Consider the following 17,337-nt stretch of genomic DNA (forward strand, 5'->3'; position numbering starts at 1 on the left):
TATTGACAGTGCATGCTCCTATAAAAATGGAGCCCATGGTCCTTGTAAACTGAACAAATGAAGAAAATCATTGGTGAATGTCAGAGTCTTGGTAAACTGCATAAGTGGGTTTTAAGATGACCCACAATAAGACCCACTGTTCTTAAGAGGGGTATTTCTTTCCCTTCTTCTCCCAATTAACACCCCCAAGCACTAGCAATTCTCCAGACACTCCTCCGATACATGCACAGCCAGCCACCGCCTCACTGCAGCCCTTCCAACTGCCTTCAATGCAGCATCATCGGAGGAAAGCGCCGTGTCCCTAGCGCTGCCACAGCAGCTTACAGCCAATCATGCTCCCTCGGACCTCGGATGCTGATAGCAAAGTGTCTTAGGCTCATGGTTTAGGACTAAAACTTGTGACCCCCAGGAAGTAAGGGTTGCGCATTAGACCGTTGGGCCTTTGACCAAAGTTTAACTGACGATCAGTCACCATTTGATTTGTCTAGAAATGGAAAGTGATCTTAGGACTACCACTGACCAGATATTAATTGGGTGGTTGACCACTAAATCCAATTAGTGGAACCCAATTAAAATCTGGTCAGTGGTAGCCTTATGATCACTAGTCCAATTAAATCAGGAATAGCATTTCTAGGTTTAAACCCAAACCAAAAATACCCAGCCAACGGAGGTCCTGTGGTCAGGAACTGACCATTAATGAGCAACTAGATTAAGCTAATTAAGTGTCCTGTAAATGAATAGGCTGATACACAGCAAAGGTCACAAGCCCTGTGGACAGTCTGGCTGCGCCCTAAATGAGGTGAACGTACCTCAAATCATATTAGGAAGCGAGTGTTCACAGGCTTCTCCGAAGCGCTCCGGACGCCATCAGGGTCAAATGCATTAATAAGAAGAAATGAACGAGTGTCTTTTTGGCGTACCTGCCGTCTGCGGGAGGAAAATGCCTTTAGGAACGACGACTTTGTCCTCTGAGTTTCTGGCCCAGTCCACCATGCCCTTCCGTCCCTTCATGGGGAAGTTAATGTCGGTCATCACAGACACGGCAGGAAGCCTCTGGATGCTGGCCACTAGGGGAAATATAAAAAAAGGCCACAGTGTTATGAAGGTTAACATGTTGTTCTTTTATATAGTAGGTAGGTCTGTACAAACAGCCTGTCATTTCACACAGTCAAACCCGTAAGGTTATGTAATTTAACTGGCATAATGGGAGGCGTGTGTGTCTCTCTGAGGCAAACTGAATGGAAAATGTAATAATCGCACATATGCAAGTATGCAGCGTCTATGTATAGTACCCTGTGTAGCTATTAAGTTGAAGGTACATAGTGTTTAGTGAAGGGCTCCTTAAACAGTGAAGGGCTCCTTGAACTGGAATCGGAAGCACTGGTTTTATTGTTATTTATAAAACGCTCTCTGGATGAAAGCCCGAGTATATCACATTGATGGTGTCTATAAATAATAACGGTAATTATCACATTCGCTCCAGTGGTTGGATCAACTGCCAGGTACAGAGGGAACTGGGAAATATGCTTTATATATATATATATAAGAAACATTAACAAAAATAAATAAATTAATAATATATATATATATATATATATATATATATATATATACATATTAATTTTTTTATTATTATTTCTTTTTGTTAATTTTTCTTTCAGCTTTTTTCAGAAATTTCAGCTACTTTACGTCCCACCCATTGCTGACAAATTGGCAAACACACACACACACAGCTTGTATAGTCCTTGTAGAGAAGAACTGCCAATAGACAGGACTAAGCAGATAAGCATGAACCTTTTGGCACCACGTGTATAGAGCATAGGGTATAAAGCCCCCCAGCATTGAGCTGTGGAGTAGTGGAAGAACTGTGTTCTCTGGAATGATGGATGGTGTTCAATCAAATACTTTTGGGATGAGCTGAGCAGTTAGAGATAATAAGGTGCAGTGGTGATCATCCTGACAACATCCTAACCTCACTAACACTGCTATCGTCACCGAATACAATCAAATCCTCACAGCAGTGAGGATTAAAATCCATGGACAGTAGAGACAGTTACTCCATTAGCTCTTTTTCAATACCCTTGATTTCAGAAGAAACAATGACTGAACAGGTGTCCCAATACTTTTGTCCATTTAGTGCATCAAGCTTCTGAGCATTACTGAGAACACTGCGTTTCATTAACCCTTGAACTCCTCCATCTTCACATTCATTGTTTAGTGAGTGGGGGGTGTATTTAATACTGGTAATATAATAAGAGGTTCTCTAGGACTAGAGCAGAACCCCAGAAGAACCCTTTTGGTGGCTAAATAGAACCGATATTCATACATGATGTTATCTAGGCAAAGGTATTTGCCAATAGAATAGGACTCTTCAAAGCAGATAAGCATGACTCTATTGGCACCAGGCGTTGTTTAGAGGGGTATAAAGCCCCCCAGCATTAAGCTGTGGAGCAGTGGAAGAACTGTGTTGTCTGGAATGATGGTGGTGGTGCTCCATCCAGTACTTTTGGGATGAGTTGAGCACTTAGAGATGATAAGATGATAAGGTACCATTGCATGTACTGAAGAACCCTTGAAGAACCCTCTGTTTAAGGGCGACAGTAATGAAGTCAGTTATGAGAGTGAGGAACTTCAGAGTCAGAGCACAGATCGGTTTAATAGGTTGAGAAATTTGAACTTGGACACCTATAAGTTCCTTACTTCGGTGTCTCTAAATCGGCACGCCAAGCTCTCACATCGAGCGTGATGTTCTCGCAAACCTGTGAAACTGAAATGGCGTGAAGCTCAAAGAAAAAGGTGGCAACCTGCTAAGCTCTGCACACAACTTCATCAGCCCACAGGAGCAGGCATTGTTAGCGCTAACGCCACGAGACCCTAATGGAGTGCAGGGAGCCGATGACGAATCGCCTGGTGGCGAGACGTCTTCTTATGGCGTTTCTGGCGTAGCTCTCAGGACAGAACGATTTTAGTGGAGAACGGCGGGCTTATAAATTCCGCCCCAGTGACAGCTTCTCTCCTCGCTCTGGCTCTCTGGCTGGCTGCAGTTGCCAAGCACTAATCCACTTTCGGCTAACACTTATGGACGTACATGTGAGCTAGCTTTCGCAGTTGGAATTGCCATTGATTTGTCATGTTTCTTCACAGAAGGCCCTCCGATACTGTTAGGGCTGTATTGTTTGAGCGCTCAGACGCTTTCACACATGGATGCGAACAATAAAGCAGTCGCGTGCCGTCGCGCAGCAGACCAAATGTGCCATTTACCTTTGACAATTGCAGGGACTGTTATTCACCGTAATTGTTTTGGGATATTTATGGCGGGTTGGAATGTCGTTCTGATGCTGCGTAGGCATCTTTTATGCGGTTATGCTTGTGCTACAGGCCTGGAGGTGGAGTGAATGTAGGTTTGAGGTTGGAGAGAAAGTGGTTTACCTTCAGAACTCTCTCTCTCTCTCTCAGACGTATCTCACCTCTTTATCCCTCAGTAAAACACTGATATTAGAATAAACACTAATAATGTTAACACTCCTACAGAACATAGTGGTGGTTCTCCTCCATCACTGTGTTCATCATTAGAACATCTCCTCTCAAAGTTCTCCTCTCTCATGGAGTCTAGTATTATTTAGAGTTCTCCTCAGATCAACACCTGGTTTGGTGGTAAATCAGGTGAGCTGCTGCTGCTGCTGCTGCTGCTGCTGATGGAGTTGAACACATCCTCCACGCTGTGCTGGCTGGCTGGACTGGGGGGCGTCCAGGAGAAACCTGGAGGAACCGAGCTCTGTTCTTCAGACTAGCTCACCACGAGACAAGATCTCACTACTTTCTTTCTTCAGAATGAGAAGCTCTTGTTTCTCCTTTTTACTGGATTCATGTTCACCTGCTTTATCTGTTCTGATGAGATCTGGAGCTTCAACTGTAGAAACTCTCTTATTAATGAGATAAATGGTTTAAAAGTAATGTGATTAGGTCTGTGAAACCTCTGTACAGTACTGTATATTTATCTATCATTATATAAAAGAACCACAGTGCTGCCTTTATTGTTGGATGTACTGCCAAATACATTATTAAAGGGCCAGAAGTTGTCTTTGTGATGTCATTAAAATGACAACACAACTACATAAACCTGCCTGTTCAGCCTCCAGCAGCTTAGCTCATCCATTTACACCAAAGAAAAAAAAGGGGTCTTTTAGACTGAACTGCAAAATGTATATACACCATGTGTCCAAATATTTGTGGACACTCTTTCTAACGAATGCTTTCAGCTTGCACACACACAGCTTGTGAAGTCACTGTAGACAAGTACTGCAAATTCAGTAGGACTCTCTGCCTAATGTCAGGCGTGGGCTAGAAAGGTATAAAGCCCCCCAGCATTGAGCTGTGGAGCAGTGGAAGAACTGTGTTTTCTGGAATGATGAGGTGGGGTGATGCTCATCATCAAACATCCCGACCTCAATCAAATCCTCACAGCTATGCTGGTACCACATCTAGTAGAAAGTACAGTAGAGGACAGTAGAGGCAGGTCCACCAACAAAAGCAGGATCAACCCTTTTAATCCTCTTGATTTCAGAAGAAACAATGAAGGAGCAGGTGTCCCAATACTTTTGCCCATATAGTTTATAGGAAACAGCATCAGAAACGAGTTTGCCCGTCTGTGCTGACGGTTCTTTATGTTCTGCCGCTGTAATAATTGGTGGGAGTGTGTAGCAGAGCTTGTATGTGTGTAGATGTGTGTGTGTGTGTTTGTGTGTGTGTGAGATGCTATTGACAAGGGGCTAGTAGTGTGCACTGAGGCTTAGGTGAAGATGATTTAACAGCAAGCTTAAAATCACAGGGTGGCATGAGACGCACTGTGCCTATGTATGTGTGTAATAGGAGGCTGGCAGTGCCAGCTGCTGTGTGTGGCAGAGTGTTAGTCACAGGGCATATTGTGTGGAACCACGGGGGTTTGGGTGCATGTGGGGGGTGGGGGGGTGGGGGGGGGGTAAGGCAGAGGGGAGACAGTGGGAGAAGCAGTGTAGAGAAGAAGGCTTTAAATACTATTCACCAGCCAAACAGAAACGAGCTCATGCCTCCTGTAAAAAGAACATCACAATATTAATGTTATTAGAACTTCATACTGGATATTAATGTTATTAGAACTTCATACTGGATATTAATGTTATTAAAGCTTCATTCTGGATATTACTGTTATTAGAGCTTCATTCTGAATATTAATGTTATTAAAGCTTCATACTGGATATTAATGTTATTAGAACTTCATACTGGATATTAATGTTTTTAGAACTTCATACTGGATATTAATGTTATTAGAGCTTCATACTGGATATTAATGTTATTAGAACTTCATACCAGATATTAATAATACCAGATATTAATAATATTAATTAGAGCTTCATACTGGATATTTATGTTCTTAGAACTTCATACTGGATATTAATGTTATTATTTATTAATGCTATTAAAGCTTCATATTGGATATTAATGTTATTAGAGCTTTATTCTGGATATTAATTATATTAGAACTTCATACTGGATATTAATGTTATTAGATATTAATGTTATTAGAACTTCATTCTGGATATTAATGTTATTATAGCTTCATACTGGATATGAATGTTATTAGATATTAATGTTATTGGAACTTCATACTGGATATTAATGTTATTAGAGCTTCATACTGGATATGAATGTTATTAGAACTTCATACTGGATATTAATGTTATTAGAACTTCATACTGGATATTAATGCTATTAAAGCTTCATACTGGATATTACTGTTATTAGAGCTTCATTCTGAATATTAATGTTATTAAAGATTCATACTGGATATTAATGTTATTAGAGCTTCATACTGGATATTAATGTTATTAGAACTTCATACTGGATATTAATGATATTAGAGCTTCATACTAGATATTAATGTTATTAGAGCTTCATACTGGATATTAATGTAATTAAATAGTAATTTCTGAGAAAATCATTCTGGACATTAATGTGATTAGAACTTCATACTGGATATTCTGGAACTGCCCAACTGGATTGTGGGGATCTTGTATACAGATGTCAGTGAACTTATACAGTTTGGGGGATGTGGAGCGTGGGAGGGGGTGTCTTCACTGTCTCTAGAGGCCGACACCTATGCAATAACAATATACAGACTTCAGCAGGAAAAAAGGCCATTTGCATTCATACATCTTGCAAAGCCTGTCAGATACATGCTGTAGGTTTGTATACTGTCAGACACTGTAGAAAACAAGTCTGTCAAAACGATGTTCCGAGCATTTACGAGAGAGCTCCCGTGCTCTGCATGCATGTCTGTGGTGGGCTATGCTCCTCAGGGATCCAGCCCTGGAGGCATTAGAGGCACCTGCTCCTAACTGTGACTAACGAGTCCAGACACTGGATCACACAACAAAGTGACAGGCTTGAAAAGGGCTATAAATGAGCAAATCCGTTACGGGTCATGCAAGTGATCTGCATGTTGATACCCTGTGTGGACAAAAGTATTGGGACACCTGCTCATTCACTGTTGCTTCTGAAATCAAGTGGATCAGAGAGGATTTTGTTGGAGTAACTGTCTCTACTGTCCAGGAAAGATGCTGTGAGAGGATGCTGTGAGGATTTGATTGCATTCAGCGACAAGAGTAGCATTAGTGCGGTCAGGATGTTGGATGACCACCACCCCACCTCATCATCCCCAACTCCTCTACTCATCCCAAAAGTGCTGGATGGAGCACCCCCACCACCATTATCATTCCAGTGATTCCACTGCTCCACAGCTCAATGCTGCCGGGGGGGGAGGGGCTTTATACCCCTCTAGCCCACCTCTAGCATTAGGCAGCATGGTGCCAATAGGTTCATGTTGGTTTATCTGCTCCAAAGAGTCCTATTCTATTGGAAGTGCCTCTCTACAAGGGCTAGACAACCAGCAATGGGTGCAACTTAAAGTAGCTGAACGCATTCACGCATTAGAAGGGGTGTCCACAAACATTTGGACATTCCAGAAGACCTACAGGGAGGTCACTAACAAGCCAGTGTTTTCTTATTTGGGGCTAAAGGACAATGTGATAAGACTGCAAAGTACCTAGCCTCTATTCCTCTCATCTCTGCTCCTAAATGACTCTTAAATGTCATCTGACAGTTCGCCGGTGAACGTGCCGTACTGCCACGTGGAGGCATTAGCCGCAGAAATGCAGCTCAAGCAATCAAAGTTATTTGACTAAAGCTGGGAGGACCGGAGCGAGCGGCCTGGTGACAGAGGCTCTTTATTGCTGTATCAAAGGGGCATCATAAATCAGGGCAGAAATGATGCAGCAATATCTTACAGAGCCAGATGATTTCCACTTGGCTAGAGCGGCGCCGTCGTTTTTTGTCCTTTTAATCAAAGGGAGCAGATGCTAACTGTGAGGGAAGGTTATTTAGCCTGAGGAATATGATGAGAATGTTGATGTAGCTGAGATCTATACTAAATCAATAAGGCTGCTTTGAATTTTTTAATATATGCTCAAATGGGACATATTCCGTCGAGGTGCTCCTATGACATGTGTCATAAGTCATAAATCATTTCATTCAATTTTACATGACTGCTTGATGAGCTATGCCTTAACCAGAGCAGGTCGTTCTAATGGATGAATGGTTTCCCATAGGAATGAATGGGGGTGGAAAAGTTTGTGCACCCTTCTCACATCACAATGATACAAACATACTATTAACGCCCAACAGCAACCACTTGGGATACCACAGTAATACCCTAGCAACCACTATAGCATCCTTTCCAGCAATCACTAAGCAACTCCAAAGCAACCACCTGGAATATTATAGCAATCGCCTGGAAACACTACCTTGTAACAATATAGCAATCACCCAGTAACACCCTAGCAACCACAACGCAACACTAAGCAACACCAGCCCTCTTGTAAAACTATAGAACCCATCTACCAACCACTTAGCAACACCAAAGCAACCACCTAGAATATCATAGCACAACCTGGAATATTATAGCAATCACCTAGCAACACTACCTTGTAACAATATAGCAATCACTTAGCAACACCATAGCAACCACCTTGCAACGCTATAGGAACCATCTGGCACATCACAGTAACACTTTAGCAACCACTAAGCAACAGCATAGCAACCATCTAGCAACACCCTAGCAACCACTTGACACCACCACAGAAACCATCTGGGGTACCATAATAACTACGCAACACCAGCCCTCTTGCAAAACTCAATAGAACCCATTTAGCAACACCAAAGCAACACCAAAGCAACCATCTGGAATATTATCACAATCACCTAGCAACACCATATTAACCACCTAGAAACCATCTGGCATATCACAGTAACATTTTAGCAACCACTAAGCAACAGCAGACAGCTTACAACACTATAGCACCCATGTAGCAACAGGATAGCAGCCATCTAGCAACACCCTAGCAACCACTTAACAACACCATAGAAATTACTGTGAGACTGAAAAAATAGCTCTGTGTCTACTATCACAAATGCTTCTTTTTCCTACCTCAACACACTATCACTCAACACAAAGAGCAGTACTACAGGCAAATGATGGCACACGGCCATAAATTGCTATGAAGTCTGAAATCAGCTATAAATTAAATTCCTGCATTATCATACTGAAAGGCATTCCAGTGAGAAACCCATTTTCCTCCCTCGCACCTCAAGCCAATGCGGATATTCCATTTATTTTCACTACACCAGTAATCTGTAAGCAAAAACAATTTATTTGCAAGGAAGTGGAAATTAATTCATGTATATCTTTTTTTCTTCAATAAGCCATGGATAACGATAAGTCATTGATTGCACAATAGGGCAGAATGTAAAAGAGTGCAATTTCTTTGCCAAATTGCTCCCCTGGAGAAGAGTTATGAGCAGTGCAAAAGCACTGAAGCGTTCTCTGTATATATTTTTTTCTTCTACCTTCATCCCAAATGGATTCGGTGGAATCATTACTGCGTGCTGTGGCAACCTCTCTGCAGCTTTTAACAAGTCTCTCCTTCTTCCATCACCTGCTGCCGTTTAACTAACGGAGGCTTGATGAGTCCAAATCTTGCACTGTGATTGGAAGAGCTGAAAGCATCCTTCAGGAAAATCACCAGCTAACGGCCGTCTGTATGTTCCTACAGCTGTTCTTCCTATATTAAATGGCAGTTGTGGACAACGTACACACTCCGGTCCCTGCCTCTAAACTTGTTCTTGAGCTGAAGTAAAGAGTATGGGAGGACAGGGGAAATATATGTACTCTATATGTACACTACGACCCTCTATATGGAGCACTGACCAGTATACAGCCAAAATACACTGGAAACCCATTTGTTTTAAAGGTAAATGACCATTTTATAAAATGACATATTGACCCACTATCAAGGGAATCTGGGGTCCCATGTCCCACCATAAAGATAAACTGAGGCATTTTGACCCACTATCATGATAATCTTGGGCATTTTCCCCAAAAATACAAGTAACATGTGACATTTTGACCCATTATCAAAGTAATCTGGGTCCTCTTAACCCACTATCAAGATAATCTGGGGCATACTGACCCACTATGAAGATAATCTGGGGCATACTGACCCACTATCAAGATAATCTGGGGCATACTGACCCACTACCAAGATAATTTGGGGCATACTGTCCCACTATCAAGATATCTGGGGCATTTTGCCCCAAAAGCTACATAATATGTGACATTTTGACCCACTATCAAGATAATCTGGGGCATTTTGTACCCACTATCAGTAATATGTGACATTTCGACCCATTATCAAGATAATCTGGGGCATTTTCCCCAAAAATACAAGTAACATGACATTTTGACCCATTATCAAAGTAATCTGGGGCCTCTTAACCCACTATCAAGATAATCTGGGGCATACTGACCCACTATGAAGATAATCTGGGGCATACTGACCCACTATCAAGATAATCTGGGGCATACTGACCCACTACCAAGATAATTTGGGGCATACTGTCCCACTATCAAGATATCTGGGGCATTTTGCCCCAAAAGCTACATAATATGTGACATTTTGACCCACTATCAAGATAATCTGGGGCATTTTGTACCCACTATCAGTAATATGTGACATTTCGACCCATTATCAAAGTAATCTGGGGCCTCTTGACCCACTATCATGATAATCTGGGGCATCTTGACCCACTATCAAGATAATCTGGGGCATCTTGACCCAAAAGCTACGTAATATGTAACATTTTGACCCATTATCAAGAAAATCTGGGTAATTGTACCCCACTATCAAGGCATTCTGAGACATCTTTCCCCACTACAAAGATTACCTGATACTTCTTGACCCACTATCAAAGTAATACAGGGCCCAATATGATGATAATTGGGGGTATCTTGCCCCACTATCAAACTAATCGGAGCATCTTTACCCAACATTAAGGTAATTCGGGGCAGTTTGGCCCATTATGATGATAATCTGGGGTATTCTGACCCACTATTAAAGGGGCCAGGGTATTCTGGCCCACTATGATGATAATCTGGGGTATTCTGACCCACTATCAAAGGGGCCAGGGTATTCTGGCCCACTATGATGATAATCTGGGGTATTCTGACCCACGATTAAGGGGTCCAGGGTATTTTGGCCCACCATGATGGTAATCTGGGGTATTCTGACCCACTATCAAAGTAATATCAAAGTAATATGGGGCATACCGACCAACTATTAAGGTAATCCACAGGACTTTAGCCCACTATGATGGTAATCAGGTGTTTTTTTTGCCTCACTATCAAACTAATCTGGGGCATCTTTACCTACTATTAATCCGGGGCAGTTTGACCCACTATGATGATAATCTGGGGTATTCTGACCCACTATCAATGTAATATGGGGCATAATGACCCACTATTAAGGTAATCTGGGGTATTTCTTGCCCACTGTGATGATATTCTGGGGTATCTTGACCCACTATTAAAGTAATATGGAACATACTGACCCACTATCAAAGTAATCTGAGTCATTTTGGGCCACTTTAATGATAATTTGACAGATTCTGCCCAACAACCAAATCAATATTGGGCATACTGACCCATTATTAAGGTGCTCTGAGACAGTTAGGCCCACTATGATCATAATCTGGGGCATTGTGGCCCAATGTTAAGGAAATCTGAGTCACCTTGACCTACTGTCAAGGTACAATGGGGCATCTTGATCCTCTATTAATCTAAACTGGGATATGTTGCCCAACTATCAAGGTAATCTGGGCATCCTACACTACTATGAAGGTAATCTGGGACATTTGTCCCACCTAGGAGTGTATGCAGATATGGCCAATACAGGGATACCGGCTGTAGTAAGGTTTAATCCAGTGGTTCCTAACCCTGTTAGTGGTTTCCTGCTCTACCACCCAACCTTTCACTCAGAAAGGGTTTGCTAGTTAGCTGGACTAGGAACTGAATAAACCACTGGCACTTTTAGAACCAGAACCTATGAAAAAGATGGAATCACGCACCTTTACTTTGTCATTTTCCACCACAGCCAAATGGACCATGTACTATGTTCCATTATTTACATTCAGAAATAACTCAGAACTATTAGATAGCTTCTTCTAAGAACTCAGAGACGTCCCACAAAGGCCAGTTCTCAGAAGCGGCTCTATTCACTCTGGCACGGATCAAAAGCAAAGAAAGGTAATAAGCCCTGACCTGACACTGGATGTCAAACTAATCCACATCTTACAACTGACAGAGCTCTGTGTGCATCTCTGTGTGATTCATTGTGACTGCAGAATAGGCCTATGTGTCATTAGATATGGGAGATATGGGACAGCAATGACAGAAGGGGGGGGGGACTCTCAGGGCTATTTTACACCACTGTCTGTCTGCTTAGTTCTATATGAAGGACAAAAGGAACATGGCAGAAACATCGACCACAGATGGGCCACAGATATAAACATCAAATCTGACCAGCTAATAATGCGGTTAATCTAATGAGGAATAATCTAATGAGGAATTAGAGCCCATAGCCCATGGAGCCATCGTCATAATATATGCTTAGAGTGTGTAATTAATCTCAACGTAGACATAAATTGGTAATATCATCTTACCATGTTGATAAACTGGACACTAGACAGGTTGGAGGTAATTTGGTCAATAATGATCAATCTACCGTATCTATGCAAACATCACTGACACTTACCGTCTTGTCCAATCCCGCAACAGCTCGATCTTCAACATTTTGAGCCCACTAACACCAAATAATCACCACTTGGTATAGACAAAAGTATTTGGACACCTCCACAATTATTGTTTCTTCCAAAATCAAAAGTTTTAAGTAAAGGTTTAACCTGAAGAAGACTGTCTACTATGTTTTGGAGGAGCATTACTGCGAGAATTTAAATTTTTTGCATTCAGCAACAAAAGCGTTACACCTCATCATCCCCAACTCATCCCAAAAGTATTGGAAGAAGCCCCATCTTTCATTCTAGAGAACACAGTTCTCTATCTGCTCCGGAGAGTCTTAATCTACTGGCAATACTTCTCTACAAGCTGTGCGAGTGTCCATTTGCATATCATCAGAAGATGGAGTGTCCACAAACATTTGGACATATAGTCTATCTGAGTACCGTTGCTGACCACGTGCATCCCCTTCATGCCCACAGTATACCATCTTCTAACGGCTACTTCCAGCATGAGGTGGTCTTCCCAGTCACCTTCCAGAATCCCAAAGGAACGTTCTCAACATCTTGTGGAATCCATGTGGAGAAGAACCGAGGTTCTACCTACTACTAGTAGCCTATATATCCCCTGTATTCGTATAGCTGGACTGTAATCTATTTTTAATGGACCTTTTATCCTACGTGTGGATCATTTTATGAATAACTGAGCGAGTAAGTCTGCAATAGCTGGACCTACAGAGCATTTTCTACCAGGGCTGGGATGGAGAATTGAACAGCCGGATGCAGCAGAGAGATAATAAGAGAAATCACTTTAGCACTGCAGCCTGAGCAACCGGAGTCGAGCTAACCTCCCCGCTCTGAACACTCTCTCTGAAATCAGCCGAGGGTGTTGTCATAAGAATTTAGCCGACTAAGTGGAAAAAGCTTGATTTTAATTAACATTATCGACTGGCTGTTGTTTGGCTCCTCCTCTCCCTCCATGCACCATTTATCTTCCATTACTGACGGTAAACAGAATTGACTTTCCGCGTTGCTAAGGGGCAGCCCAACTGAGCGAATCATCACAGGCGCAGGGGTTAAGCTAGCCAGGGTAATAATTCCTTATTTCTAGTTTCCCAACCAAATGTTGATGATTGCGTGGTGTGGTTTACCTGAAGTGTCTTGTGCAAAGGTTTTGGCACCCCTCTACAGAGACACATTCTAAAGCATAATGACTGTTTTGCTAACTATTTGCTTAATTAAATGGAAATCATCACTGTCAAGCAAAAAACATCCAAAAAAAGGCAACTTTACAGGAGAAGGAAAAAACCTTCTTAACTTTCAATGGAAGTCAATGTGAAAATATTTTATTCTGGCTAAAGTTGGAGGATTTCTATTGGTCCATTTATCATAAAATTTCAACACAATGTAAAGAACATCTGCCAGATTCGCATTACAATACATGGCCAAAAGTATTGGGATGGCAGCTCAATCTCTGTTTCTTCTGAAATCAAGGGTATTAAGAGAGTCAATCCTGATTTTGTTGGAGTAACTGTCTCTACTGTCCAGAGAAGAAGACTTTCTACTGGATTTTGGATCTTTGGAGCACTGCTGTGAGGATTTGACTGCATTCAGCAACAATGGCTAGTTAGTGAGGTCAGGATGTTGGATGAGCACCACTCCACCTCATCATCCCCAACTCCCCAACTCATCCCAAACGTATTGGATGGAGCACCACCATCCATCATTCCAGAGATAACACAGTTCTCCCTGTGCCCCAGAGCTCAATGCTGGGGGGCTTTATACCCCTCCTGCCCATACCAGGAATTAGGCAGCATGGTGCCAATAGGTTGCATCAAGCTCTTCACTCCTCCTAACCCCATCCCCTCCCTTCTGTTTTCCCATGTTTTGAGATGCCCAGTTCCAACTGTTCCATCCCGATACCGCCAGACCCGGCTCTCCTCCACCCTGCAGCCTGCTGTCCTGCTCTGGGGGGCTCACGATGACCATTTTCTGGTCATCATTTTGCTTATTATTCCTGTTTTGCTTATTATTGTGGTCGACCAGAGTAGGACAGGTTCTCCTTTTAAGTCTAGGTTCCTCTCAAGGTTTCTTCCTTGCCACTGTTGCCAAAGAGGCTCGGACCCGGATCTCTGCAAAGATGCTTTCTGACATTATTCATTGTGAAAAGCCTGTATTAATAAATTGAAATTGAACTGAATTGAGTACAGCCACTGTTTTGGCTATATGCCATGTTTTTTACCTATTAGTAAGGAGTCTATTACTTGCTTATTCCTAACTTCCATTACTCTACAGCTACATCAGCCTTGTAGCTCCATCGCAAAACTGAAAAACGTGAAAAACCCCAGACACTGAACTTGGCTTTGACTTTTGGCTGAACCATCACTTCTAAGATTGATTAGTTGAATAAATGAGCCTGGAAGCTCTTCAAGGTCTTACCCAGGTTTCCTGTCATCAGATAGGCGTTGTGGAAATCCTTCATGCCCAGACCAACAATGTGAATGAACTCCTCAATGACCTGCATCAGCTCCACCGATCCTGGGTAGATCTGAAAGGCAGAGAGGAAGCAGAGAGAGAGAATACATGAGCAAGGCTTTTTGGATGTAGATCCAGAACAGTCACACTGGTGAACTTCAAAATGAGCTCCAAAAGTATGTGGACATTATCTGGCGCTTTTTTTTGCTTTAATTGAGACATTTGGTTTCGGATTTAGTGGGAGTTACAAATATGTCTTTGGCAACGTCAGATGCCATCAGGTCTTATTTAGGGTGGTGCAGTCATTCAAGCACTGGCGCTATCTGTGGGAGGTCGCAGGTCTGACCCCTGGTGATGCATGGCTGAACTTAACTAGCTGTTGCTCTATCTGGATCGGTAGAATGGGCCCTTCACCTCCATCTAAAGTGGTTGGATGTCTGTATGGATAGCACCAGTCCAGCTCAGCATACAACTTAGGCCTACTTGAACACCCCCCCCCCCCCCGCCACGGCATCCTAACTACGGTGGTTACCGTGCATCTCCAGTGTCCCAAAACATATGGTCACCCTAGCATTTGGATCCGCACACATTCACCCAGGTGTGCCCAAACTTTTGAGTGGCACTTTTGATGCACTGGGGCGGTGATCATCCAACATCCTAACCTCACAAGCTCTCCTGTTGCTGAATGCAATCAGATCCTCACAGCAACATTCCTCTAAAATCTAGCAGAATGCTTTCTTCCCTGGACAGCAGCGACAGCGGCAAGATATGCTAGATTTTAACATCCTTGGTTTCAAGAGAAACAATCAATGAACAGGTGTCCCAATACTTTTGTCCAAAAAGTGTTCCTCTCAAATATCTCTAAATCAGCTGATTTCATCCGCCAGCTTGCTAATTATACCTGCTTATTCTATTGTACACTAGTCTAAACTTGACCTGGTTGCCAGCGTCCAGTTTCCAAGTAATCTGATTGAATACGAAGGTGTTCGTGTAGAAACACACCAAGAATCCAACGTGTTAGCTTTTAGACCCAACCCTGTAAATCACTGCCTCACAGTGTTGATAAGTTCTCCCTGTCCAAATCCATCCCGAGCTTTCATACATTTCACATATCCCCTGTTCTTCTTTGCACATCAAACAACCCTTTGGAGTTATGAAATCCTTTTTCTGGGCTAGCGAGCCCTGCAGCCAATCTCTGTGTGCTGCTGCGACTCTTCAAGCCTTCAAGCAGACAGGCCCATATTGAAGAGTGATTGCGCAGGGCACCGTGGCCATCCTTTGGGACTGGCCATCAGTGTCAGAGCAAATGCGGCAGAGCCATTCAGGCCTGGGTCAACCAGCCCCCCTCCTCGAGCCCACCCCCCACACACAAATCCCTCTCGGCTGCAGCCAAAGGCCTGTCACTGCACCTGTCCTCTCCTCAGTCAATACCAGGCCAGTCTGGCTAATCCAATCATTGAGCTTCAGGTGATTGGGTCCCACTATCTACGTCTGCCATCGCTCTGAAATGCCTCCAAGATCCTTGGAGATAGAGCGAAAACTGGCAGGGAGGGATGGCTCAATCCACCTTCATCAGGCACACATTCTAGTCTAGGCTCTAGTTTTGGCTCGGGACCAATGGTGGCAGGGCAAGCTAGGGATGGGTCTGGACGATTTCGGTATTTGGTTATTTAATTAAAGTCAAATGTCTCAGTCAAATCTTCCCAAAGTCTTAAAAATAAATGCCTGCTGTGTTTCACCAGTGTTGCTCTCCTCTTCATGGGTCAGTGGGTCCTGACCAATCACAAGGCTAAAGTGGCTCCATCTTCAAATCTGAGCAACCTAGAGGCCCTCATGTGGAATGGGCGGTACTAAAAGTGGGTCCTGACCAATCACAAGGCTAACGTGGCTCCATCTTCAAATCTGAGCAACCTAGAGATCTTCCTGTGGAATGGGCGGTACTAAAAGTGGGTCCTGACCAATCACAAGGCTAACGTGGCTCCATCTTCACATCTGAGCAACCTAGAGATCTTCATGTGGAATGGGCGGTACTAAAAGTGGGTCCTGACCAATCACAAGGCTAACGTGGCTCCATCTTCAAATCTGAGCAACCTAGAGGCCCTCATGTGGAATGGGCGGTACTAAAAGTGGGTCCTGACCAATCACAAGGCTAACGTGGCTCCATCTTCAAATCTGAGCAACCTAGAGGCCCTCATGTGGAATGGGCGGTACTAAAAGTGGGTCCTGACCAATCACAAGGCTATTGTGGCTCCATCTTCAAATCTGAGCAACCTAGAGGCCCTCATGTGGAATGGGCGGTACTAAAAGTGGGTCCTGACCAATCACAAGGCTAACATGGCTCCATCTTCAAATCTGAGCAACCTAGAGGCCCTCATGTGGAATGGGCGGTACTAAAAGTGGGTCCTGACCAATCACAAGGCTAACGTGGCTCCATCTTCAAATCTGAGCAACCTAAAGACCTTCATGTGGAATGGGCGGTACTAAAAGTGGGTCCTGACCAATCACAAGGCTATTGTGGCTCCATCTTCAAATCTGAGCAACCTAAAGACCTTCATGTGGAATTGGCGGTACTAAAAGTGGGTCCTGACCAATCACAAGGCTAACGTGGCTCCATCTTCAAATCTGAGTAACCTAGAGAGCTAAAGCTAAAACTAAACCTGGCGAGCTAATGATCAAGCATTAGCGTCTCTCCAAATTTGG

At 43.1% G+C, this 17,337-nt stretch overlaps 1 protein-coding gene across 3 annotated transcripts in view; it reads right to left on the reverse strand.

Annotated features, from left to right (window-relative positions):
* The window catches only part of adgrb3 (adhesion G protein-coupled receptor B3), a 278,549-nt gene that overhangs the window by 91,715 nt on the left and 169,497 nt on the right, over positions 1-17,337 (reverse strand). For all 3 annotated transcript variants that reach the window (XM_072670789.1, XM_072670790.1, XM_072670791.1), the window contains 2 exons: positions 14,602-14,710; positions 921-1,067 (listed from right to left, as the gene is read on the reverse strand). In XM_072670789.1, coding sequence (XP_072526890.1) covers positions 921-1,067; positions 14,602-14,710 — 256 coding nt within the window. The remainder of the gene's footprint in view (positions 1-920; positions 1,068-14,601; positions 14,711-17,337) is intronic.

Source organism: Salminus brasiliensis, chromosome 24 (genome assembly GCF_030463535.1).
Source record: "Salminus brasiliensis chromosome 24, fSalBra1.hap2, whole genome shotgun sequence".
Taxonomy (NCBI): domain Eukaryota; kingdom Metazoa; phylum Chordata; class Actinopteri; order Characiformes; family Bryconidae; genus Salminus; species Salminus brasiliensis.